Here is a 26,939-nt window from a genome sequence, read left to right as displayed (position 1 = left end):
ATTATGATATCCTGTTGCACTGACCTCAGACCAGCGTGCTGGGAGGCAGCCAGATGTAGCGCTGCCCTCTGCAGGTCAGACAGAGCACTGCATGTCTGTCGGCACGGTATTGATCCCGCAGGGCGCTACATGATCTGGGTGGTGAGCGGTAAATGGAACAGAGCCTGGCTCAAGTTTCAGATCTGGATAGATTTCAAGGGTTGCGCACTATTTAGCTAGTAGTGACAGAACAGTAAGTGTGTTCTGTGTGGATTTAGAACATAGTACCAATTTATCTGTTACATGTCTGTGCTCATTTGCATCTGTCAGCACAATATAAGTGAACATCAAAGCGATAGCTGGTCTGAGTATTGTACGTCTTACACTGCCTTACAAATCCACATCTTACACTGCCTTACAAATCCACATCTTACACTGCCTTACAAATCCACATCTTACACTGCCTTACAAATCCACATCCTACACTGCCTTACAAATCCACATCTTACACTGCCTTACAAATCCCAATAGCTTAAATTCTATGGATTCACAGAATAATATTAGAAGCAACAAAGCCCATTACAGGCGTGTGCCTTGCCTGGTGCAGGCCAAAGAGTGAAAGCTACTGTTATTCTCTCATCGATCAACTCTCTCCTTCACCATCCATCTCCCATAAATGGCTGGATATCCTCTTGCTCTCCTCTCGTCTCGTCTCGTCTCGTCTCGTCTCGTCTCGTCCCATTTCTCCTTTTCTGCCTCCATGTCTCCCTCTGCTCACTATTGCCTGTCTCTCTCCATCCTTCTCCATCTGAAATTCATCCATCCATCCAGCTCTCCCAATCCTTTCTCCCTCCCTTCTGTGTACCCATCTTTGTATATGTGATGGGAAAGGTGTCAGATCAGCGTTTTCTTTGCACCCTCACACCATTTTACTGTTCCTGCTCCACTGTGTGATTCATGGTCAGCACGGTCCATCTCTGTCAGCCTGTTACTCCTCTCTAGTGCTGGGTTGTGCCTTCTGTCCCAATGTGGAATTGATCTCACCCACCTCTCTCTCTCTCTCTCTCTCTCTCTCTCTCTCTCTCTCTCTCTCTCTCTCTCTCTGCAGAAGAAACTGGTGTTGACCTTCCACACCTCCACGCCAGCAGCATGCAAACATTTGTGGAAATGTGGAGTTGAAAATCAGGCCTTTTACAAGTGAGCCTTTCTTCATATGTGCCCCCACAGCCTCTCCTCCTTCCTTTGTCCTCGGTTGACTTTCTGCCTCTTTTTTCTTTTTCTCCCATTCTTTCTTTCTTTCTTCTCCTCTTTGTCCCTCTCCTTCCTGCCTATAACAGTTGTGTGTTTCTTGTTTCCTGGCGATGTAAGATGGAACGAGAAAGTAGAGAGGAACAGAGGGGAGGATTGGGTTTTTCATAAGAAATGTCTATGATTTGACCCCTACTGTAATTCTCTCAAAATAATGAAATGTCATGTTTAGAGAATCAGTCTTAAAGACCAAGCCCAAACAGCAGCTTTAGACTCATCAGAAGCTGTCTGTACATAATCTGTATGGTTATAATAATGACTGGAAATCTCTGATGTCTGTACACAATCTGTATGGTTATAATAATGACTGGAAATCTCTGATGTTTTCAATCAGATGTGCCAAGTCGAGCCAGATAAAGACCGTCTCCAGTAGCAACATCTTCTTCAAAGGGTGCCGGTTCCGATACAGGTGAGTGTGTGCTTATCTGTCGTGCACGCCAACTCCGCAGCGATCACAGCTCATCGCTGCTGTAGACAGCCAAACCACAGTCATTAGCAATATCAGTCAGTCTGTCTGAGCTGGTGATCTAAGGCTAAACCAGTTCATCCATTCTCCACACAGCTCCTGTGGTCCACCCGGCCATCTGTATCCCTTTAAGTGTTTTTTAGGGGGAGCTGTGGCCTACTGGTTAGCGCTTCGGACTTGTAACCGAAGGGTTGCCGGTTCGAACCCCGACCAGGCACGGCTGAATTAGTGGGATTAGTGTGTGCTTCACCTCACTGTGTGTGTGTGTGTGTGTGTGTGTGTGTGTGTGTGTGTGTGTGTGTGTGTGTTTCACTAATTCACGGATTGGGATAAATGCAGAGACCAAATTTCCCTCACGGGATCAAAAGAGTATATATACTTATACTAACTTACTTTTAAGTCCAGTACCCTCCAGGTTTCAGTCAATGCTGATGCCCAGTCAAGCTATGTCCTAATAAGCTGTAACTCACTGACACCTTTGTTTCTTGTACTGTTTTTATGTCATTGATTTATCGAGCTATTTGCAAGCTTGTAAGCTTGTCCTAGCTTCTCCAATCAGTTTCCTCTGTAATATGAGTAATGTAATTTGTTGGTGTTTGTGTCTCCCCCATATGAGTCTGTAAAGCCACACCTCAACAAAGAGTAGATTTAAGTGGCATAATAAATCATTCATGTTGGACATTTATTTATGTGCCAAGTGCCCTAAATTGTAGCTTTCGGGTGTGTGCCAGAGCTTGTAATCTTGGAATGAAAATTCGTTCCCTCACAGTGTCTGGGTGGGCCCTATCATGACAGTCTAAAACGCATCGTCACTCGTCAAAAGCTTATTCAAATTTAGTAGGATGTCCAATTCACATATCAAATGTCGAGCGCATGGCGCAACAAGGTGTTCCTAGGTTTCTTAATCAGTCATGGGTGTGTTTGGGGCGTAACATCATTTAAACGTTCATGGATGATAGAAGGATGGTGCGTGCATCCGCCAATATGACTGTTGACAAAGCGCTCTTAAAATGACATATAAACAACTCGCCATAGAATTCTGACCAGGTGTACAATAGCGATTTAGACAATGCGCTAAGCCACTCCCTAAGTTGTTAATTGCCACACCCCTGGGCGCATCGTTTAAAAAATAAATGTGCAAAAAAAGCAAAATACACTGCGCCGGGTGGAAAACGAGTTTTACGTCATGTGCCAGGGTGCAAAATATGGCCCTTAAAATAACATAAACAACTCGCCATAGACTTCTGACCAGGTTTCTCTTGGTCAGTGGCGTAATGCGTTTTAGGTGGTGTACAATAGCGATTTTTAGACAATGCGCTAGGCCACTCTCTAGGTTGTTAATTGCCACATCCCTGGGCGCATTGTTTAAAAAATAAACGTAAATGACAAAAAACGAAAATAACCTTTGCGCCGGGTGGAAAATGAGTTTTACGCTATGCGCCAGGGTGCAAGATAGGGCCCGGTGTCTCAGAACAGCGCCCCCCTCAATATTTAGCTGCTGGTACATAATATCTGAGAGGAAAGTTGTGCAGCTGTTGTTTCATCCATTATGATCAGAAAATGCAGGTTATCATGTAACTGATTACTGTAGCAGCTTACTGAACTGGTTCAAACTGGTTGATTCTTTGTTGAATGGTAAGTTTGTGGAATCTGTTTATGAATTGTTTAGTTAAAGTGAGCATGCTCTTGGAAACTTGGAAGTTTGAGAACTCTCATGTTCCATGGAACCACTTCGAGATTGATGATGATAGTATTGTGTGTGATTCTGTACACGTGACTCTCTCTGTGTTTGTAGTGGGCGGGTAGCTAAAGAGGTGATTGAGGCCAGCTCTAAGATCCAGAGGGAACCTCCGGAAGTTCACAGGTTAGCACCATACACTCATATGTGTCCAAACCAATGACTGTATGTACGGTCCATACCGATCCATACCAAAATGTTCTAAATCTATTGTGTAAAGTTTGTGTGTGCATGAGTGAGGCCCTCTCTCAGAAGTGTGTGTGTGATTTTCAGGGCTGGATTTTGTCAGAGTAAAAGTTTCAGCTCACTCAGTCACAAGCAACTGATTATGAACATGGAGCCTCTACTGCCTGCAGACAACAGACACACTGCTGCAGACAATGGTAGGAACTCTCTCAGATGCACATTCACTCTTTCTCTCTATCTTTCTCTCTCTCTCTCTTTCTCTCTCTCTCTCTCTCTAACTCTCTCTCTCTCTCTCTAACTCTCTCTCCCTCTCTCTCTCTAACTATTGTGTGTTCATTTGGGACATCCATACATGCATTACACAAACACACACACAAACACTCAAAATGATGCAGTTGTTTTCACAAAAATGTCTTTACTTCCCCTCACATTTTGGGAAACTTGTAACAACTCTCGAACCTTGTCAAGAATTAGGCTGGAGATTGCACACTGATCATTGCTATTGTTTCTAGAAAAAACTTTCATGGTCTCTCTACCATCCACCCTGAACTCTTTAAAACATGATTAGTTTAGATAAGTAAAAAGCCAGCAGTAGACAAGATAAAAGTAATACATCTCTGCCTTCAAGAAAACATATTCAGGCAAATGATTTAAAGTTATTTAATGAAATACACACACGCACACACTCACACACAAAGGCCCTATAGGGTTAGAATTAGGTTGGTTGTGAAAATTGAGCAGCCAATGGGGCTGTCAGGTCCTGTTTCCCCAGAGACCCCAATCAGTGTGCCAAAAATACCATGCCCATTATCTCTGTTGACGCCATGCTGACAGCATACGTGTGTGTCTGTCTGTGTGTGTGTGTGTGTGTGTGTGTGTGTGTGTGTGTGTGTGTGTGTGTGTCTGTCTGTCTGTCTGTCTGTCTGTCTGTCTGTGTGTGTGCAGAGGTCTCTCTCACACAAGTGTGTGTACTGTATGTGTATGTGTGTGTCTGCAGCTGTGTCTGTGTCTTTGTGTGTGCAGAGATCTAACATGCGTGTGTGTGTGTGCACATTCTAAGATCAAATTTCTCGACTGCTTGACAGAAGGCAGGAGGGACTATCGGCTTTTAAAGAAAGGGCACAGCTTAGACTTGTGCCTGCCCTTCTGAGTTTGGCCTCGTTAGCCCCCTCAGGTGCCTTCATCTCCTCATCTCCTAGTCCTGTCCTCGCGTCCTTCCAGCATGCAAACACATTGTTTTGTAGCATTACACCATCACATCTTCACTGCCAAGTTCACACTCTATTCATAGCCAAGCTACTTGACTGCCACCGTGCCTGAGGCATATATGTGACCTTAAAAAATCAATTTAATCTTGGCTATGTTTCAAAGACCTGACAGCTCCAGTGATTGCTAACAGTCTCCCAGACAAGGTGTGTGTCTCTGTGTATGTGTGTGTGTGTGTGTGTGTGTGTTTCTGTGTCTGTCATATTTGATGCAGCAATCTTCTCTCTCACACACACACACTGGCTGTAAGGTACACTCCTCAGAGGTGATGATTTGGAAAATAATTTGCCAGTAGAAGTTGTTGCCAAGCAAAAACAGGACCCTGACTGTGAGTGAAAAGGTTTGATCTGAGGAAATCTAAAGAGCTGTGAGAGCGCTGCAGCAGCACCCAAAACTTCATGGATGTTCGTGCCAAAGAGAGATTTCTTTTCCATCAACACCACAGAATGAGAGCTGTGAAGATGCCTCCAGGTCCAGTGAGCCACTCACTAATAAGAGCTTTTGCTCTTTGAGGAGTTAGACGAGTTGAACATTTCCATGATATCCTCACTGAAGTCTCACGTCAGCTGTATGATCATTTGACCCTGTTGAATAGAGATTGTTAGGCTTTGATCTTTTTGTCATTGTTATTGTTGTGTAAAGTGATTGAGGAGCAAACAGAGGCCCAGCCGTCCCTGAACATGTGTTGAATTAGTACTACTATATGTCACTATTTTAAATGCTTCATTGCTCTCTATTAATGTTACAAATGTATGCGTTTCCAGAGTGAACTCTGCTGTTGTCCAGTAGCCCTGCTCATCCTGAGGCTGGGGTGATTAGACTGTGACATTAATTTGAAATGTCAGATCAGATGTTGCCACGTTTTCCTCATAGCGGTGTTTTACATGAGCTTGCATGCTCTCTGATGGATTATTGATTCCAGCTGACAGGATAGGTAGAGCCATGAGCCATCAAGTGCGTAGCCATGGAGACCACCAGTGAGGCCTCACAGTGACGTCAGGTTTTGCACTGGGTATGGAAGTTCCGCTGAGGTCTCAAATAACCCCAGTTATGACTCAGCAGTAACAGAGCCAGTGTTTTAGGTGCTTGAGTTAGAGTAGTGACGTCTATTCTCTGTTGCAGTCTTTAATGAAGGCACTAGAGGTGGAGTAACATAACTAAAATGTTAATCTCTGTTCCTCGTGGACTAGTGAGCACTGTCATGCGATTATGTTGATCCCAACTCATCCTCAAGCAAAAAATAATGCGGTGAACAAAGGAAATAGGCCATCATCTCAGAAACGAAAGAGATAAAAGATATAATAGGTTGTTTAATACTATATGGAATCCAAGAGTAGTACTCTATATTTGCTCCCATGTTAAAGAAATTAGTCATGCCTCAGCTTGCCATGCCAAATGTTATTATCACTTATGGGCAACATGTCTGCTATATTTAGTTTGAGCATAAAATAATCCCCTGGAACTCTGTGCTGAAAGACAAAGTACATGCTCTTAATTAGGTAAAATGGTCTGTGCATGTGTGTCACACCGAATGAAGACAAGTAGAGATGGATCGTAGAACATGTAACGAAGCTGCATAATATAATGCACAGTATTATCATTTTCCATGTGATGTATTCATTTATGTGTTATTTTTCCATTTGCTTTCTTTTCCCACATAGTCCAAAGCCTGTTAAGCTGTCTCAGGGCCGTGGCTACAGTCAGGCCTCACACTGCAGCTCGTCGGATCAAACCGCAGCGTGAGAATACTTTCATATATTGATATGAAATCAATGACCCCCCGATGAGTGGCTTACCCAGTAATGCACTTAAATGAGCTTTTGTTATCAAAAGGTGTGATACATACATGGGTATATGTATGTGTGTGTGTGTGTGTGTGTGTGTGTGTGTGTGTGTGAGTGAGAGAAAGAGTGACAAAGGCATAGAGTGAAATAGACAGATGCAGTGAGTGAGTGTGTGTGTGTGTGTGTGTGTGTGTGTGTGTGTGTGTGTGTGTGTGTGTGGGGGGGGGGGGGGGGGGTTAGTGGAGAGTGTAATGCTCTCCCCGGTGTTCCTGTGTAATCAGCACAGAGATTAGCCCAGTCTTGTGTTCCGAGTGCCTCGGGTATAAATAGCTGTGCTCTCCCTTTGGCCTGATCCAGTCCCTAAACCCCCTGTCTTTAGGAACACTGCTGACATTTGAGTGTGTGTGTGTGTGTGTGTGTGTGTGTGTGTGTGTGTGTGTGTGTGTGTGTGTGTGTGTGTGAGAGAAAGACAGAGAGAGAGAGAGAGAGACAAAATGAGGGAGAGGGGCAACCAGCAGGACACTCCCACATTTGAGCGTTGTGCCGTGTTAAACCCAGCGCTCATCCCCCTCAGAAGGTCAGAGCGAGCCGGAGGTCCGAGTGAAGGGCAGGGCAGGGCAGGGCAGGCAAGCGGGCAACAGCGAGAGATCCGGCGGGCGGATGGAGGTGCTGGAGGAGAAGAGTGCGCATGGGGGTGTGGGGGGCGTGGGGGAGGCCCTGGAGGGGTGCATGGATCCCCTGGAGGAGCAGCGGAGGGTGGACCAGGCGTTGGCCGAGGTCTTGTGCTTGGAGGGTTTGGAGGAGCGGTCAGACGGGATGCGCTGCCAGGTGAAAATCACCGTCCGCCACAACCTGCAGCTGCGCATGGCCAACCACACCGCCCGAGACGTCTACGTCAGGCTGCTTGGACATGGGGGACGCATTTCTGGAGCCGGTACCTCTGTGTGTGTGTGTGAGAGTGTGTATGTGTGTGTGTGTGTGTGTGTGTGTCACATCCATCAGATGTTATTATGCAACAGTGTGTTTACACAGTGTATGCAATGGCAATCACAATAATGAATGTGTAATGGAATAGGAGAGTGTCAGTATGGATAATGGTGATATGATTTTCAGTATATATATACTATACCTATGTACTGTATATAGGCTGTTGGGAGGAGGGTAAAGCAATGGTGTCTAAACTTTGCAAGGTGAGGTGATGTACTGATTAGGAGTCTGGAGTATCAAAGTAAATAGTAGCTTGGGTGCAATAAAAGTGCAGTACTATTTGACGGGGTTGGATGGCAGTTGCAGTTATATCATTGACTTAGGATGCCACAAGGTTTGAGGATACCTTAGGTATGGAAGGCATTCCCACCCACTTGGGTGGGTTGGACAATAATGTCAACATCTGAGCTTTAAAAGCTCTGAGCTTTTAAATTAAACACTCACTGAGCCATTAGATAGGAGGATCAGAACAAAGGTCTTCACTATGTGTCTATGAATGTATTTACATAACTTAAAAAAAGGATTTAGTTGGCATTGATAACCTTAAGCACAGCTGGTGTTGTTTTCCAGTCCTATCACATTCTTTTAATCATCAGTGTGGTCAGGTCGATTCGTCAGTTCTCAACGGCGTTCTCCACGCTAACATCAGCTGAATTCTCCATCTCACAGCAGCAGCGCACACTACAGTGGACGCTGGGTGTATTGTAGTTGAGCATTCGCTGGGTGTACTGCAGGTAAGGACTGGGTTGGGTGGAGGCTGAGGTCCCCTTTAGATCAGGAGAAAGGAGATCAGTGGTCAGGATTAGTTACAGTTTGACCAAACTAGACCAAACCATGTACGCTCAATGGTGTTTTATGCCCCCAACGTCGTCTTCCAGGCAGCGCTGCCACCACTGACTTAAAGGCACCTAATCCTAAACCTAACCCCAACCCTAACCCTAACCTTAACCCATGGCTAACCCTAGTGCCTTCCAGGTTGCGCTGCCTTGAAGACAACGTTGGGGGCATAAAACACCAAGAAACTACCAGGTGCTCGTGTACACTCAATGTTAAGATAATTGGTTCATTCAGCATCTCTGACTGACCTGCTCCCCAGAATGTTTACGTATTGCGGCTGGAGTTGTGGAGTCTGGAGTGGGGTGTGTAAATGTAGGACAGTGGTAGGACTGTGGCATTGAGCGTCAGTTCCTGTATGTTGAAGCCTGTTGAATAAGCACGGTAGAGTGTCGGGTAGGATGTGAGGCTAGATATCGATACTGTGGGATAACACCCAGCAAAGGAGGGGTCAGGCAGCTCACAGGCAGTTCTAATCCAGAGCTGTTGGGACAGAAACTCATCATCAGGGAGAGGACAGGATGGACCAGGAATGACAGGAAGAGGAAAGCAAAACAAAACAAAAATGAGATCAAAGAGAGATCAAAAGTGTGAAAGATAAATGGATAGATAGATAGATAGATAGATAGATGGATAGATAGATAGATAGATAGATAGATAGATAGATAGATAGATAGATAGATAGATAGATAGATAGATGGATGGATGGATAGATAGATGGATGGATGGATAGATAGATAGATAGATGGAGGAGTGGGAGAGTTACATGAGGTTTCCCCATTTAAAACAGCACAGTGTGCTACTCTGTAATGATTTAATTGAATTAGACTTGTGATAATGTGCTCCTGAAATATAGACATCACCTGCTAAAGAGCCCACAGAAGGGAAACTCTACCCTCTATCACATCTCCCTGAAGGGAAATTCAACCTCACACAACAAGTACACCAGTAAGAGTAGCCAACCTCCTGATGTCAGTAAGCCCAGCCGTATCAGGCATCTTAACACTGCACACAGTTTTTAAAACTCCTTCTGTGGATTAGGGATTCCAACAGACTAATGAACACAAATGGTATCCTAACCTATATCAAGTGTTGTGAAGGTTTGGGTAGTTCATCACTAAAGCCAAGGGTTCACATACTTTGTTTCAACATAGATTGAATGTATTTCATTGACACAAAACCATGGAATTGTTTTGACCATATTTGGCCATTAATTAATGTCTGAATGACTGGTAGTTGGTAGCATGGCTATATGTAATCATTATTTCATACAGCAGTGATGTGTATCCGGAAGTCTATTACTACCACAATTCACACATGCAGTTGCACATTTTTAACATACCAGGAATCTCACCAAAGGGAAAAGAAAATTCGTAAAATGATGAGTCTGACTGACTCAAACTTCATCTCATTCAGTTTTATGAATCGAATCGATCAAAAGTTTCTGCTATTGTTTGAAATGATGGCCTGAATGCTATACACTTCTGTGAAGCAATACACGAATCTCTGGGGCTTTCCTCTGGTAATTTTAGATATGAGAGAGAGAGAGAAAGAACGAAGTGTGTGTGTGTGTGTGTGTGTGTGTGTGTGTGTGTGTGTGTGTGTGTGTGTGTGTGTGTGTGGCTTACATGGGTATGAGAATAGAAGTGTAGTCTTGTGCAGACGTCACTGACAACTTAGCCATGAGACATGTCTTAATCCACACCAGCCTGGCAGCTGGGGCTATATTTAGTTCGCTTTTAACCCAGCGCACATATTCAGACAAACGCTTGCACACACACAAACACACACACACACACACACACACACATGCACACACACACACATGCACAGGTCTCTCTTCACTCAGTTCTCAATCACATTAAAACTTATATATTTAATTAATCTACACATACAAGAAATACACATGGATGTAATATGGATACATAAAACAGCCAAATCTTCAATAATGTCATTCCTTTTCCTCACATTTCTCTCTATCTGTTTCTGTGTGTAACCTCTGCAGGTCTTCTGGCCCTGAAGGATTCTGTTCATCTCTCTCCTCTGAAGCCATCCATCAACGCAGCGGAGGCGGTGCCTGATGAGCGAACAGGCTCCGCCCACACAGAGGCGGGGTCTGCAGAAGCCAGCGTCCCGGCCGAGGGCTCAGGGTCACGGGAGCGACCCGAGGAGAAAGAGGGAGGAGTGAACCGCGAGGCGGAGGAGCCCGAGGCGGAAGAAGAGGAGGCCGACTCAGGCGCCCTGACCATCTCCGACATGGTGTACAGCCCGTGCGCCAGCATGCTGCCCACGCCGGTGGACGACGGTGGCGGCGGTGGCAGTGGCGAGGGGGGAGTGGCCGCCCTCTTCCAGAGCCCAGCCCGCATGCTGCGCGAGCTCCACGCCGACCCCGAGGTGCAGTGCGAGCTGCGGGCGGAGCGGGAGCGCGAGGTGGCCATGGAGGCCGCACGGCTGGCCATGCGCCGGCCCCAGCGCTCCCGCTGGCAGCAGCTCAGGGCGTGCGCGTGCGTGGCTGCCCGGCTGGCGGCGGCCGCCGGTGGCCTGCTGCTGCTGCTGCTGCCCACCATGCTGCTGCTGCTGGAGTCCGACCTGGACGTGGCCTTCCTGCACGACATCCGCCAGACGCCCGAGTTCCAGCAGTTCCACTACGACTACTACTGCCCCATGCGCCGCTGGCTGCTGTGCGAGCTGGACATGCTGCTGGAGGCCATTGTGGGAGACTGAGCACCAGTGGGCGCCACAGACTCTCGTCAACATCACTGGACTACTGTGGGAGATGTGGGAGAGGCACAGGGAAGAAGGATTGTTTTCACACTCTCAGGCGCTGATGGGGACAGAGTGGGGTGATGTGGTGGTTGGGAGAGGAATGCTTCAGCAGCAGATTGGAGTGAGAGAAGTGACAGAGCGGAGAGAGAGAAAGAAAGAAAGTGTGAATAAGAAAGAGAGAGTCAGCTGACATCAACCCTTTCTCCCTGACAGTTTCAGGCTTTTAGATATGTATACTTACAAACGAAAAAATAGAAGAATAATGTTAATATCACAAAAGATATTCAAATCAGTTTTTAAATGTTTTGTACATTTTTATGTAAAGAGCTGCTGTTGACAGGATTTTTTTCAGCAAGAAGCATCTACAAATTTATTTATTGACACAGGGGGAGGAAAGTGAGCTATTTTTACTGTCTGCCGTCATGTTAACTTGACCAGCAGTTCTCTGAGTTTTCTTATGGAAATACAATAGCACAATATTTTGAAATGGAGACTTTTTGCAGATTACCTGATGTCATTCTGAGCGGACACAACAGGTGGTCCAAATTTTAAGGTGTTTGTTCTTCAACCGAGATCAAATATCAGGTCAGACCAGGCTGTTTGCTGGTCCACTCATGCTGATGACCAATTATGCAGTTCAGTGTTCTCCATCATGTGGCAGTGTGAGTGGTTTTGGAGGGGAAGTGCATTGTATTGGTAGGAGCTACTAAAAACTGATTTGGAATAAATGCAGGCAATGATATATAGAACATACAATGATATGTCAAAAGATCCTTTTGTCCAGCATCCATTCTTGTTAGATCTGTGGGAAATGAAAATGAAGTTGGTCAGGTATAAGTCAGGTCAGACTGCATACTCAGGAAAGACGGTGGAGAACTGATGGGATGTATCTCTGTGCAAAATGAAAAAAAAATCTTAACTGCTAATACTGTATCTACTCATACACATGGTTGTCATCATAGTGTGTTTGTGACTCCATATATGTCTTCAAACTTGTATGTGCATCTGCTCATTAATCTAAGTGCTTGAATGGTTTAGAGTCAATTTCATTTGTTTCCGTGACCTAGCTAATGGGATCATGATTACCTAATAATAAAAAACACTCAACATATAGCCATGTTGTAATTTTAAACTCATATTCTAGTCTCACTGAAGACATAAATAACACAGACATATAAGGTAGTGCACCCAGCAGTCTGATCCAGGAACATCATTGGAAAAGCTCAGTCATGATGAGTTGAATTTTTGTGCTGAGCTCATTTGCAATGCAACCAGTAAGTTGCCACCCTTTGTTCTCTGATGCAAGCTTGTATTGACACCAGTCTCACAAACATTCAGGTGTTAAAAGCATAGAGCATATTGTACCATCTCTGCATCTGTTTCACTAGGCTAGCTGCCATTTTCCCAACGGACACACGAGGAAAAGACCTGCATGAGCTCCTCTGTAAATACCGCAGTGATGTTAGTGATCAGGCCATCGTATCATACACTGCATGACTCACCATAATCCCATGGATCTTCCACAGCACCGATCAACATTGTGCTGCTTGCATGATATGTGCAGAGCAAACTAGAGCAGCGCCTCGTCCCTTACAACCATTGTTAGAGAGCCTATGTGCGTGTGAGAGAGAGAGTATTCCAAATATGTCTCTCTCTCTGCCATTTTGTGATGTTTGGGACAACACACTCAACCACAGCATCTGTTTATTGTCACTAAACAAAGCATTGCTTACATTGCTTAACTTTTCTGTTTTTCAATTGTGACCTCGTCCTTGTCTGACTTTCCCAAATTTCCCTTTTCACAATCATTTCTGAAAAAAAAAAATGTTTAGAGTAATGCTGTAGGAAATATTGTGCTTTTGTGTGTGTATATTCATGTACAAAGATAAGCTAACCTCACTCCCCATCCAAAATATCGTCTGCACATGTACATCTTAACCGTCATAGCTACATCGATATTAACAACTATAGATAGCATTTTGTAAATGGCAGACCGAAATGTTTTACCCAATGACATTGTAGCATTATTTATTATATTTGTAGCCTTACTTTCTTGTTGCATGGGGGGAAAAAACAGCCACACCGCAATGATACTATATAATTTGAGTGACAGTGACTGTCATTGTTTCAATGGCCATGTGTGTTTGTTTGTTTATGTATTTATTTAACTTATTTATTTATTGCTATTTAAGGAATATGAGAGTGTTGGCTAGTGCTCTGTTGTTTCATGTGATCTCCCATAGAACCATTGAACCATTACAGCTCAGTGAAGGGGAGAAGTCGGAGTCCTCTTCTGCTAATGGCTGTAGCTGATGGATAATTATTGGTGCACCACAGCCACAAAGAGGTTTGAGTGACATCTAAAAGGTTTCTGTTGTTGTTTTCACTTGATGTTGCTATGTACTTCAGAATCCACCAGGTGCAGCCAGACATCCAGCTCAGAGTTCTATTCAAGTTTGTTTAAATGGCATCATTGTAATGACCACAGTCACAAGGCAATTCATTAAGAGTGAGTCCTCCAGAGCAAGCACAAGGCAGCAGTAGCAAAGAAAAACCTTTTATTGGGAAGAAAGCTTGAAACGGGCTCGATTCCTGAGTCCTGCTTGAGAGAGGTAAACGTATGAGGATAAATGGAGAGAGCGAGGGCGAAGAGAAGAGGTACAGTAGGAGGAAATGACAGAGGGAAGTGAGGTGAGCATAGCCTACAGAGGTAATCCAGATTAGTTCTGGATTGTAAACAAGGCATACAACTTCCCTATGTTAGACACATCAACTCAAGGTAAATGTTAATTAATCAGATTTTATTAACAACTCTTTTTTTAAAGGTATCATATGTGATTTTGCAAAAAGGTTGTTGATGTTGAGCTCAACGGCTAATCAAATTACCTGACTCCAAGTCACTATGTTTCCCATTCACACAGCCTGTTTTTGAACATCCTTTGTTGCAAACACACAGAACAGCTACAGCATGGAGGGGAACAACTGGTTGAATTTCTTAAATACTGGATTAAAATAGCAGACACTGCTTTTAACCCTTAAAGGTGTAGGCAAAGATCCTTAATATACATATATATTTATACATGCTTTATCAACCGTCTCTGGTGTAGGTTTTTGAACGCTCTAAGTTCCGCAACAATTGAAGGTTCTAAAATTCTATGTTGAATTCAATGAACCCAGATATTCTTTAGAACGTTCATTTCTCAACATTCCCGTCACACCAGTGTGACGGTACTCCTTTAAGGGTTAATTAGATGTCTGCTACATTAACAATGTCTCATAACGAGGTTTCTTGAGAAAAATTGGTCCTTGGAATTCAAAGTTTATTTAGAAGCCCGTTTCTCAGTCACATGCGGTCTGGTTTAGTTAGCATGCATATCAGCCTGTCTTCAATGTTTTTTTGCTACGTTGCTTTGTTTTCAGTCTTTCGGAACTGTAGTTTGAACTCTGGGAGTAACAAGGAAAAATTAAAATAAAAAAAACTCTTTGGTGGTTCAGTGACCACTAGAACACAAAGCCTTATGAAATTTGTAAAGTGAACTTTGAATGTTTATATGTTAAAACAAATTATGGATTGTTTTATATGATTGTACTGCCACAAAGAAAAACTCATGAATTAAATAAATCTATATTAAACTATGCCTATGTATTCCTTTTATTTTTCACAAGTGATTGTCTGGAGACTTTCACTTCACTTACACTCTTTAATTCAAATGGAATTCCAAATTGTCATGGGGAAAGAAGGATGAACTAGGTTCACTAATGGGCACCCAGTAGGAATGAGATATTATCTCATACAAATAAATACATTTTTGTCCTATTGTTGTAGTCCTATTGGTCTGGTGGGGACAGCAGCTTTATTACCCAATATGTGGACTCATTTGTTAGTGCAACTAACTAGTTCTGGTTGATCAGTAGTCAAAAGCTGAAGTTGAATTAGTTTTGTAAAGCCTCCTAACAGTAAGAACTCCTCTTTTGAAGACTAAGACACTTTATTTGGAAGGGGAACAAACAAACCAGACTGGTGAGCATTGAAGTCTTAATTAGTGTGTGTGCGTGCATTTGTGTGTGTGTGTGTGTACAAATGGCACTATAGGCAACCCTACTGTAGGCTACATATTGTATTTATTGACCTGGTTTAACCGTTAACACAATTCTAAATATGTAGGGCCCTGTGTATCTGCCAATGGGGTCTACAATACAACAGATTGTAATTTGTACCTGTTGTACCTTTTGCGCCCATTTAGTTTTTTTTAAGTTGTCGCCCCCAAAATGCCCACCCAAAGATCACCTCTTGGCAGCCCCTCTGATGCTTACAGCAAGGTTGAGGTTTGCAGAGACACCATGTCTTGACTGCTTTGTTCTGAGAAATGTTGTAATTAGAAGACTAACTCATATGGACTTGAGAGACTGAGAAAACAGGTATTAGGTATTAGGAAAGAGTTTAAAGCACTCAAGACACTGAAACACCGGGGCAAATGAAATTTGGTGGGCACACACACACACAAACACACATGCGCACGCACACATGTACACACAATCATATTCTGATTTCCAGTATTGGCGTTACGTAGTTTGTCCACCAGATGGCGCAGCAAGACAGAGCCGTTTGGGCTGAGCTCAACCAGAGAATGTCTAATAAGTTTTCTACAGGAATAGCATGTTAGCATGTCTTGGGGCCCCCCTAGCGTCTTGGGGCTCCAAGCAGTTTCCTGCCTTGCCTGTTGACAAGGTGCTCCTCTGCTGTTGTTTACTGTATGTCTTTATTATTCTTAAAAAAAACTCTCCCTTTACTCCCCTTCCCTTCTCCCCTCTGTTCCACTCAGAGTGTTTCCCTCACGGGGTGCAGTGGATGTCTGTGGGTCATTAGGAGCGCTCGGTCCTTACTGGTCCTACAAGTCATTGGGTTGCAAAATTATATTTGAATTATATTTATTGGCAGCTTTTGTAGTTCCTTTTTGGTCTTCTTTTTGTTTTTCTTTTTAGTTTCATCCACGTCCTCATCAGTGTTAACTCCGTAAGGTTATATTCTCCATTCTAGCGGAGGAATTTGGTTAAGGTGATGTTCAGTAATAGTTCAACAACATTTTTGCATACTGAACTTGAATCTTAACAGATAATATGTACATTTTATAAAACAAATAAAAGTATATAGGTATCATACATTCCCATCTGGTCCTTACTGGTCCTACAAGTCATTAGGTTGCAGAATTATATTTGAGAAATGAATAGAGGAGAAACACTGAAGATCACCAGAAGTCTGGCTGGTTTTGGTTTTATTCAATTCAATTGTTGATGATGGTCCTTTCCTTGTCCTTGTCCGTCCCATCTGCTGCTGCATCCTACCACACAAAACCTCCTCCTAGGGACGGAGCGTTTGTGAATCTGTAGGGCACTCCAGAAACAGGCCTCCCACTTCGCCTCCTCTTTCCAGTCTCCAGCGTCTGGTCTCCATACACTCTCTTTCTCTGCCTTTTTATTCGTCCTTCTGAAGCGAAACAAATTGGAGGAGCATTTTATTAAAATTAACTGATGAACCATTTTGATGTTTTAAATGTGCGCTTTTACATAGCCCACTTATTGGTCCCAATCAAGTTGGGTTTTGGTGATGCAAGGCTACTTCTTACACCCAATGTGAGCAGATGTTTTCTACTCACCCAGAGTCGAGTCCACTTTAAACAGGAGACTGTCGAGCAGGGCATCTTCTCGTTCATATCTCTCTGATACTTCCATCTCTATGTCCAAGAATGTGTCCAGATCATCTAGGACATTTAGGACATCTTCAGGGATATCCATGGCCATATTGATTAGTGATTTCTCTTCGTAAACTTTGTTGTTTAGGTCAGTTTTGCCGTGCTCAACCTCCTTCAGCTCATTTATTAGGAACCTTTGTAGTTCAATTTTTCTCTTCATTTTGTTTTTCTTTGTAGTTTCATCCACGTCCTCATCACTGTAAACTTTCAAAGCCTCCAGTTCATTCAGAGCAGATAGGACATGTTCGGGGATATCCATGGGCATAGTGAACCCGTCTTCGTAAGCCCTGTTGTCCAGTCCATTTTTGTCGTGCTCGATCTTCTTCAGCTCCTTTATGAGGAGCTTTTGTAATTCCTTTTTGATCTTCTTTTTGTTTATCTTTTTAGTCTCATCCACGTGCCCATCAATGTTCACTCCCAAAGCTTCCAGTTCTCTTTTTAGCTCCACCAGTCCGTATTTTTTGACGCATCTCTTAATTTTCTTGCCTTCATCCTGCCGTGCTGCCAGGCAGCAGGCTAAAAACCAGCAGAACCACATTAAAATCAGATCGCCAGAAATAACAGTTTGAACATCAATTTATCAACAAATCTGAAACCAGCCAACTACAGTACACACGCAACTCAAGCAAAAGTGAACAAAAATTCCAGTTTACCCTATGCTATGTTCTATGGCATCATGGCACCACCTTTGTGATCCTAAACGGAATGCTTTAATGCAAGACTATTGTTACCAGTTAAATGTATCATTCAGTGGAATCTTTGGAATCATTGTCTCTCTTGACTCTTTTGATCATAGACTGTATATTACAGTCTATGCTTTTGATTATGTAGTTATCCTCATATCCATTTATTTACTAGACCGGTTTATTTTTTTTATTTTATTTATTTATTTATTTATTTATTTAGCTAGCATCTTTCATACAAAGTGCTTTATTATATATAAGAAAATAAAAAGATAATTCAAATTTGAATAAAAAATATAGGCGAATGATGCATTGTCATCTGAACCTTACTGGAACGGTTAGTTGGAAGTCAATAGGTTGCAGAATTATGTTTGTTTGTGGATCTATGAAAGGTGGTAAATAATAACAACCCCCCCCCCCCCCCCCCCCCCATAACACCCACAAACACACTTATCAGTCTGCATAAACCATGTTAGGGGGGCCATATATATATATATATATATATTTACAGCTCTGGAAAAAAATTAAGAGACCACTTCACATTTTTCTGATGTCATCCTATGGTTAGGGATCAGGGATGGGCAGTCAGGGATGGGCAGTATTTCTATACATATTTAAAATATGAATACAAACTATTATTTTGTCATTTATATTTGATTGGGATGATGAAAATTCCTTCATATTTAGTATCAAAATACTTCAGTGTTTTGTATTTTTGTATTTTTAAAATACTGCAAAATACTTTCTGAAACATAGCGTGATGAGATCATGCACTGTAAAAAATGAAAAGTCAGGGCTGTCCAATTTGTTTACAATTACATAAAACAGTCTTGTTTTGAACGAAACGCAACCTTACTGTATTGAAATAGTAATTTCAATTGAGTAACCTATGTCAGTAACAGGGGGGTCAGCATATTTGATTATGGAATGCCTTGTCAGGTAGAAAGTCTGTTGCTGTCAGACATTTTCTACTTAATCATCTCACCCAGTGGACCTGCATTTTGACAGTCATATTCAAATTTGCAGTGGTCTCTTAATTTTGAATATGACCGTCAACCCATTTGAATGTCACTCAGCAACCATAGGATGACATCAGAAAACTGTGCAGTGGTCTCTTCATTCTGTTTGTGCACATATATCATATCCAAACACAGTCAATATCATCTGTATGATATGTGTTTATGTTGATGTGTCATGGACTGTGCAGGCCAGCGGTATGAGGTGGCAGTGCAGAGCCGCCTGGAGGAGAACAAAGCCCGAGGTCCTGGCTCTCTTCTCTTAATTCTGTGACTAATCGATTGGAAGGAAAATATGACCGTACTGAGAAATCCTGCCAGGGGTATAAAGGAATATGTCCAGTTCGCTCAGCAACACAATGATATCCTTCCCATGACACAGAATCAGATGGTGTCCTACGCAAACTCAACAGAGGTACCAGAAAATGTCTCTGTTTTTCCAATATAACAACAAGGAGGATCAAGGTGAGCAAGTGTCAGTGTAGCCTATGGCATGATCGCTTGTAGTCTTGTCTTAAGCAACATAACCCTGTCTTTCAGGGAAAGCAAAGGAAGCTGCAGATTCAGTGCTAGAGGGTATTGGTCCCCACAAAGATACCCTGCCATATTGGTATCTTCCAATTAAGGTTAATTGGATGGCTTTATTTAATTTGCCCTCAGGGAGACTGTAGTGCGTTGACTCGATGAAAGGTCATATGAGTGTTCAAGTTGGAATTGAGAATTGTGCTATTTGGTTTAAGAAACAGGTTGGTTGATTTTTGTTTGTAAAAGTCTTTTTTACAAAGGCCTTGGGAACTTAATTAAGGTCCATGGTATTATGAACCCTAAGAAAAACCTGAACATTTTCAAAGGAAATCTGCCAAGACAAACAAAATAAATAAGATTTGCTTTGGTGCCCTCTCGTGGCACTGACTTCTCCACTGGGTCATGGACTAAATAAGTGCATGTGTGTTTGCTTTTGTGAATACTGTAGGTGTACTTCTGTGTAGTGTGTGCGTGTTTGCTTGTGAGTGTGTGTGTGGGTGTAATGGTGTGTGTGTGTGTGTGTGTGTGTGTGTGTGTGTGTTTTCATGCGTGTGTAAGCACCTGTAAAATTTACGTTTTTCAGTATGCTTAATATGCCTTTTGTTTCTGTATGAATTTACTCCATGTACCAGAATGCTTTGTAATTTACTTGCTTCTGTGATTTACAACATTCTATACATGTGCACCAATCAAATGTCTTTGTTTGTTTTGCTTTTATTTGAATTGTTTGAGCAGCCAATGATTATTTATTATTTGTTTATGCCCGCGAAATTGCGGTGAAACTGAGGGTTCCATCGCCTCAGTGAGGAGAAGGCTCGTCAGTCCCAGTTGCCCTGATAAGAAAGAGGTCGTCGAAAGAGGACATTTGTTGGAGACCACTTGCACTGTTCGGTGTGTTTAGGCCCACATGCATGAGCATCAGTGCGGAGGTGTGGGATGATCTGTCACGGGACTGATTGATTGATTTTATCTTGTTTATATCGTCAGTGTAACCAGTTAGTTAGCTGCCAGTTTAGCTAGCTAACTAGGAGACGCTAAATGTGCAGGCTGTGGGATAAGGACAGAGCTAGATAACGCTGCTGTTTTTTCACCTCTGGACCTGCTGCTCTTTTTGGAGACGGACTCGATTGCGCTCCGGTGCTGGGCCCACCAGAGCAACACGACCTCCCGAGTGCGACTGACCTTTAACTTTACCGCCGGTGCTGAGCCCACCGGAGGACCAACCACTCTGCAGGCGGCGCCTCACCCGAGTAGCTACCTTGGCTAGCTCAGGGAAGCTGCTTGCCTCCCGTCTGCGCCTGGACAACGGTCATGGTTTGTTTGACCGAGTGGAATGGAAACCTGTCGTGAGTAGCTGCTAAACTTATAGAACTACTGACACACACACACACTGGGTTTTCGCCTTAAGCGACCGGTGAGTCGGACGTTCATCGCAGCGGTTGCTGCCCTGCCTTCAGCTCAAGCTGGCATTCTGTGCACCAACGAGCTCCAACGGCAAGCGCTTGGGGGGGTTGGGTTATTTCATTATATGATTAATACTATTTTGTGATTTGTGTATTCTTGTGATTTAATTTGAGTTGTGTATTGTATTGTCTTTCATACCGGTAACTTTAGCTTAAGCTAACTGTGTTGGCTAACCATTAGCTAACGTCATCCCTTAGAGTGAATTGTTCACTCGCTAGTCTAGCTACTTGTCAGGGTTTTGGTCCACGCTTGCTTCTGGTTGAAGTCTTTATGAATGTCACCCTTTTATTATTATTGGTGAAAAAATTCTGTATTGTTATATTTCATTATACTTCGGGTGTATTGGCAATTCATTTAACTGCATTCACCACTAGTGTATTTACATTGATATTTACATTCTGTAGGAATACATAACACTAGCCTAAGGTAAGTGTAGTATTTTTACAGTGGAGGCACCGCGCTATTATTTATTGTCCTTCATTTTAGCCTACTGGTATTCAGGAATCTCAGCCAGCTCACCATTCCACCGCTGAGATCTTCAGGATCCTGTTTGCGCCATTGTTTTATGTATTGTAACTAGTGCCTATGCACACACCCGTTAAGAAGGGGTTACACGTGTGTGTACAGTATGTGTGTTAATTTTCATGCGTGTGTGTATGTGTGTTAATGTGTGCATGTGTGCGTGTGTGTGTACTGTATGTGTGTTATCACTGAAGTTCCTCGGATGTTCCTAAACCCCAGGCTGTATGACCTTCCTGCTGGTAGAGGAATATCCATACAGTCTTTGGGGGCAGCCGTGGCCTACTGGTTAACACTTGGGCCCTGTAACCGGAGGGTTGCCGGTTCGAACCCCGACCAGTAGGCACGGCTGAAGTGCCCTTGAGCAAGGCACCTAACCCCTCACTGCTCCCCGAGCGCCGCTGTTGATGCAGGCAGCTCACTGCGCCGGGATTAGTGTGTGCTTCACCTCACTGTGTGTACGCTGTGTGCTGTGTGTGTTTCACTAATTCACGGATTGGGATAAATGCAGAGACCAAATTTCCCTCGCAGGATCAAAAGAGTATATATACTTACTTACTCATACATACTGGTACACAGGCCTAAGGCACAGTTATGTACAATGGTATGGACCTCTCCCTGTTGCATACTACACACAGAACATATGAACACATCAGAATACAGTGAGAATACCCCAGAATTCTACACTATTAATGTTTTGGCAGTAAGCTGTTTGTTTGCTTTTGCTTGGATAAGCTATTATGGTTGGTTTGTGTTGACACCGCAGCAGGATAGAATGACAAGAACGGACAAAGTAGCCTAATGGTAGGCGTGAAAGACGAACATATTGTAGGTGTGCCAGTCTGATGATTGGGTGTCTGGGTGGCTACGCACTGACACACACACACAAAAACACACACACCTGCACACACACACAAAAACACACACACACACACATATAAACACACACACAGTACACATGCACACACACACCTATGCACACTCACACAGACACACGCACGCATACACACATAAACACACACACACAAAAACACATACCCCGCACACACACACATATAAACACACACACGTATGCACAAGCGCAAACACACACACACACATATAAACACACATACACAGTACACATGCACACACACACGCACACACACACACACACACACAGGCATGCACATACACACACTCACACATGCATGTACTACCACAGAAACCAAAGATTCTCAGGACAGCATCATGTGTCCAAATTCTTCTTCAACGTTCTATTTAATCATAAACTATCTGAAAACAGGGCTTTAAGTGTAAAATACCGAACTTGTCCTTTAAGCCCGCCCACCGACTATACACGATGTGATTGGCCTGACTAGAGTATGGTTTTCCCTGCTTGCAAGCCAACGTTGAGAGTTGCTAGACTACCCTGGCAGCAAATTACATTTGCTGCCGCTAGGGTGCGTCTAGATTTCTAGGCTACTATAGATGATGATATCCCCAAATTCTTTGCCATTTTATGTTTAGGAGCATATTTTGCATTACTTGCCCACTCAGTTTTTCACAGAGTGATAAATATCTCCACATCTGAGAGACTTCACCTGTTCAATCTTTGTTCCTGTTAACGTGATTCGTTGTGAGATGTTCCTCTTTTCGTTATCATAATAGGTATATTATTCATATAATAGCACAGTCAGTTTCAATATTTGATATGCTGTCTATGTTCCTTTTGCACCTAAATATAGGTTTCCACGATTTACAGATTATCATATTCTGGTTTTATTTACATGACACGTCTAAGCTTTTTTGGAAATGGCTGTGTATAAAAGAATGTTTATCTAGATCAATTGACCTGAACTGGAACTCTCTTAAGTGCTGCCAAGGAATGTTTGTTACAAATTGTTAAGAAAATATACACATTGAAAAATATGCTTACCATGATCTGTGGCAATTACTTTTTTTTTTATCTAGGACCGAATAACTTTATGTGCTATGAAATTAACAAAGGAAATGCATAAGGTTGTTGATTGACTACACAACTCCTGTCTTACATTGAATGTTGAAAAGACATGTAAGCATGTTTCTTACTAACAGGCACAAACTAGAGATGTGTGTGCATGCTCTGTGAGAGCTGGGGTTGGGGTAATCTAGTTTTAGTTTTAGATGAGATGAGATGGAATATCATGACACTGACACAAATAGACGTGATACTGGCTTGCCATAGCTTTAGGTGTCATCATAGATAAGAGTGCTTCCTGATAAGATGCAGCACACAGAAGAGGAACTGAATATACAGTACCACCTGATGTTCAGGGCTGATCTTCAAAAGCACAGTCGTGTTGCAGCTGTGATCTGAGAGCCCTGGGTTGTGTCATCATCTCTTAAGGTTTTTCACCAAAACAAATTTTGGTAATGTAATGTTTCATTTATTCATTTATTTTGTGTTCTTTTTGTGTAATCTTTGTATATGTTGTGAGAAATGTTTTTTTTTTGTTCTTTAGTTGACAGCATTACACCTTTTGAAAGTTTTGAAGCATTTTAAGAAATTAATTCGTATCAAATCCTTTCTTCCTCATATCTCATTAGGTTGAGTCCACCATGGGCTTGAACACTGAGAAGAGATTTGAATCTCACTCTCCAGGTTCTCATGGAGAAAACGTCACTTTGGCTGTGTTCTACACCATTGTTTTCCTCCTCTCAGTGCCTGCCAATGCCATGGCACTGTGGGTGTTCTGCCGTCCAAAGAATGGAACGTCTGTGGCCAGAGTGTACCTTACTCACCTGGCAATGGCTGATATGTGTTATGTTCTGCTCATGCCCATGCGTGTGGTCTATCATGCCTCTGCGGGGGACTGGATCCTTGGGGAGGTGGCCTGTCGTCTGTCCGGCTTCCTTTTCTACCTTAACCTTTACTGCAGCCTCTACTTCATGACCTGTATCAGCTTCGATCGCTTCTTGGCAGTGGTGTTTCCCATCAGATCTCTGTCCTGGCGGAAGACGGCCTATGCCAAGGTGGTGTGTGCCATTCTCTGGGTGACGGTGACGGTGTCTATGGCCCCGGTGCTGTTCTCAAAGCAAACCATAGCCAGCCAGCTTGACCGGAACAATGTGACCGTGTGCCAGCAGCTCTATCTGGAGAGTCCTTCCCCGCGAGCGCTGTTCTCCACCGCCGTGGCCTTCACAGTTCCCCTTGTCGTGCTCAGCTTGTCTTACATCCTCATTTTATTCAAGCTCAGGTCCGCAAAGCAGCAAACACAATCACCAGTGCACTTGAAAGCTAAGAGAATGGTTGTTCTCACTTTGGTCAACTTCCTAGTGGCCTTTCTTCCGTACCACGTACATCGCTTCATTTACATTGTGCGTTACAATCAGGAGGATTTAAGTGATGTGGAAGTTACCTCATTAACCCTTGGGAACCGAGTGACATCAGCTTTGACTTGTGTCAATGGGGTCATTGATCCCCTTATGTACTTTTTCCTGACTGAGACTTACCAGAGGACACTGTTAAAGTTGCTGGGGCGGAGTAAAAGTCCTAGGGCTGATCAGTACACTAGCCCAGGGGTTGATATGTCTTCAGCTTTTTAACTTCAGTCTTTTGGAGGTGGAATCCAGGTGAATGCCGATATTGTATTTGTACTCTTCAGTGTGTATGTGCATTGTCTTTCCTGGTACAGCAATGCAGAGTTGATACATTAGTAAGAAAGAAATAGCATCATTGAGAAAAAAAGTTCAATGAAAAGGCACATCAGAGCTTGTTGAATCGGAAACCTGTGGGATTAGATTAGATTAGATTCAACTTCATTGTCATTGTGCAGATTACAAGTACAAAGCCAGCGAAATTACATCTAGATTAGACCTGTCACATTGTGGATCAAAACATGATGATTTTTATTTAAAAGTGCAGTCAGCGTTTGTGCATATCACATTTGTTCATGTTACATTTCTTAGCAGACGCCTTTGTCCGAAACAAAGTACAAGATATTTTAATCAAGGACCAAACAAAACACACCAGAGAGGTAGCTCACCCCTCCCTTCAGCATTCCCAGAGAAACTCACAGAAATTCTTGTGCTGCCTACAGAGACGTTGTTCTGGGCAGTTATGTTCGCTGAATGTGATAAAAATATGTTTTAGGCTTGAAATTGTGTATGATTGTACGATTACCAGAAGTTGTGACAGAATGCACAAATTTCCACAATAAAGGAGTTTTTAGGACCAATGCATTTCAATTCACATTATTTATCTTACAGTAAAGTGAATGTGGAGACTGTGTAACACTTATAATAACTACACACAATTCATAATTTGTTAAGCCTTTGTTACTTATTAGTTAATGGTTTGTTCATCATTAGTAATTTCTTGTTCATACATAATTTATCATCAGTAAAGCACTTGTTCACACAGTTATAAATGGTTTGTTCATAGTAAATAAGCCTATCCAAAATGTGTTTGTAAGTACATGATTTATACTTAATAAATAATGAAACAACCACTTATAAATAAAATGCTTTGTTCATCATTTGTAAAGTATTGCTCTTATGTTAATTCTCATAAATAAAGTATTTGTACACACAGTTATAAATGGTTTGTTCATATAAATAGGAATATCTAAAATATGTTTATAATTATTGTTAATACTTAATAAATGATGCAATAATATTTTTTGATGAAGTGATATTTCCATTATTTAACAGTTGTTACATACGAATGCACTAATGATTAGTTAGGGTGAGGATACATATTTTATAAACCACTTCCTAATATTATAATTCATGATTAACTCAGGAGTACAAGTGGTTAGTTAATTATATTTTGTGAGCTTATCTAATGTGAGGACTTTCTATGCCTTGCAACACATTTTCAAATGAGTTGTAAAGATTGCATTCACACACAAAAGCCACCGGTACAATTCTCACAAAACTTTCCATAGCCTCTTGCAATGATATCGAAAGTGAAACGTAGTGACCGTAGTGCCCTTTTATTTTAAATGATGAATTTGTGCAATCCTGTGTCATTCATTTCTTTCACGACTTACAACATAAATAATGCATTCATATGTAGTAATGTCAGAAATTAACCTGTTTATAGGCCTCTTAGAAATGGTTGTTGCATCTTGCATGTTATTTAGATGCGCTCTCAATCTAAATGCATAATTATTAAAAACACAACACTGCATTCATAGATTGTGTTTACTTCATACTGTTTGTGATGACAATGAGTTTGTTTTTCATGCAGGAATATAGAGGATAGAGGAAAAGAATACAGTGAAACAGTGGTTTGTTTAATAACAAGTTTAATGTGTTGAGGCAATGAATAACAAGATGAGATCAGCACATATAATAAGGCTAGGAAGAAAAGGTAAACAGCAGATCTGTTTACAGAATGAACAGACTAAAAGGCACTTTCCACTTGCTATGACCCATCTTAAAGAGTAAAACAGACACTCAGGGGAAGATTACCTACTGTAAGTCAGATGGCCTCAGGAAGCATGAGGATGGGTGTTTATGGGCCTTGACACACAGAGTTGATCAGGTCACATCATAGAATTAACACTGCACACTGAACAGAGACAACAGCTGATGGCAACTTGCACATCTTGTCTGAGCTTGGGAGAAGTAAGCTACTTTCACACTGAGTGTGACCCACTAGACATAGACGTCCAGACATTAATCTCCAAACAAGACCCAC

The 26,939-nt window shown here is 42.5% G+C and overlaps 3 protein-coding genes across 5 annotated transcripts in view; 2 read left to right on the top strand and 1 right to left on the bottom strand.

Moving 5' to 3' along the window:
* Window positions 1-14,340, top strand: part of frmd3 (FERM domain containing 3) — a 41,373-nt gene extending 27,033 nt beyond the window's left edge. Inside the window, exons 10-15 of one of the 3 annotated variants that reach the window (XM_042100760.1) lie at window positions 1,091-1,176; window positions 1,622-1,696; window positions 3,549-3,617; window positions 3,765-3,874; window positions 6,605-6,682; window positions 10,554-14,340. In XM_042100760.1, the coding sequence (XP_041956694.1) occupies window positions 1,091-1,176; window positions 1,622-1,696; window positions 3,549-3,617; window positions 3,765-3,874; window positions 6,605-6,682; window positions 10,554-11,272 (1,137 nt within the window). In that variant the 3' untranslated portion in view covers window positions 11,273-14,340. Of the gene's footprint in view, window positions 1-1,087; window positions 1,177-1,621; window positions 1,697-3,548; window positions 3,618-3,764; window positions 3,875-6,604; window positions 6,683-10,553 lie in introns of all 3 variants that reach the window. The other 2 variants (XM_042100759.1, XM_042100761.1) reach the window with 2 other exon arrangements.
* Window positions 14,341-16,560: 2,220 nt separating this feature from the next.
* LOC121715270 lies at window positions 16,561-17,673 on the bottom strand. The gene is made up of 2 exons (XM_042100788.1): window positions 16,969-17,673; window positions 16,561-16,799 (listed from the first exon to the last, which is right to left on the bottom strand). The coding sequence occupies exons 1-2, from the start codon at window positions 17,600-17,602 to the stop codon at window positions 16,654-16,656; spliced, it is 780 nt and encodes a 259-aa protein (XP_041956722.1). The 5' UTR covers window positions 17,603-17,673; the 3' UTR covers window positions 16,561-16,653.
* A 5,910-nt stretch (window positions 17,674-23,583) lies between these two features.
* On the top strand, window positions 23,584-25,470 carry LOC121715266 (uracil nucleotide/cysteinyl leukotriene receptor). The gene is made up of 2 exons (XM_042100784.1): window positions 23,584-23,662; window positions 23,840-25,470. The coding sequence occupies exon 2, from the start codon at window positions 23,852-23,854 to the stop codon at window positions 24,836-24,838; it is 987 nt and encodes a 328-aa protein (XP_041956718.1). The 5' UTR covers window positions 23,584-23,662; window positions 23,840-23,851; the 3' UTR covers window positions 24,839-25,470.
* Window positions 25,471-26,939: the final 1,469 nt, after the last annotated feature.

This window comes from Alosa sapidissima, chromosome 8 (assembly GCF_018492685.1).
Source record: "Alosa sapidissima isolate fAloSap1 chromosome 8, fAloSap1.pri, whole genome shotgun sequence".
In the NCBI taxonomy this organism is placed as follows: Eukaryota; Metazoa; Chordata; class Actinopteri; order Clupeiformes; family Clupeidae; genus Alosa; species Alosa sapidissima.
This window is presented reverse-complemented; position numbering and strand designations above follow the sequence as displayed.

Bases quoted from the DNA above. Each gene is read 5' to 3' on its own strand.
- LOC121715270 (XM_042100788.1), bottom strand. From the start codon at position 17,602: ATGTGGTTCTGCTGGTTTTTAGCCTGCTGCCTGGCAGCACGGCAGGAT. The intron at 16,800-16,968 runs GTGAGTAGAAAA...GTTTCGCTTCAG, and splicing joins TAAAGTGGACTCGACTCTGG to AAGGACGAATAAAAAGGCAG.
- LOC121715266 (XM_042100784.1), top strand. From the start codon at position 23,852: ATGGGCTTGAACACTGAGAAGAGATTTGAATCTCACTCTCCAGGTTCT.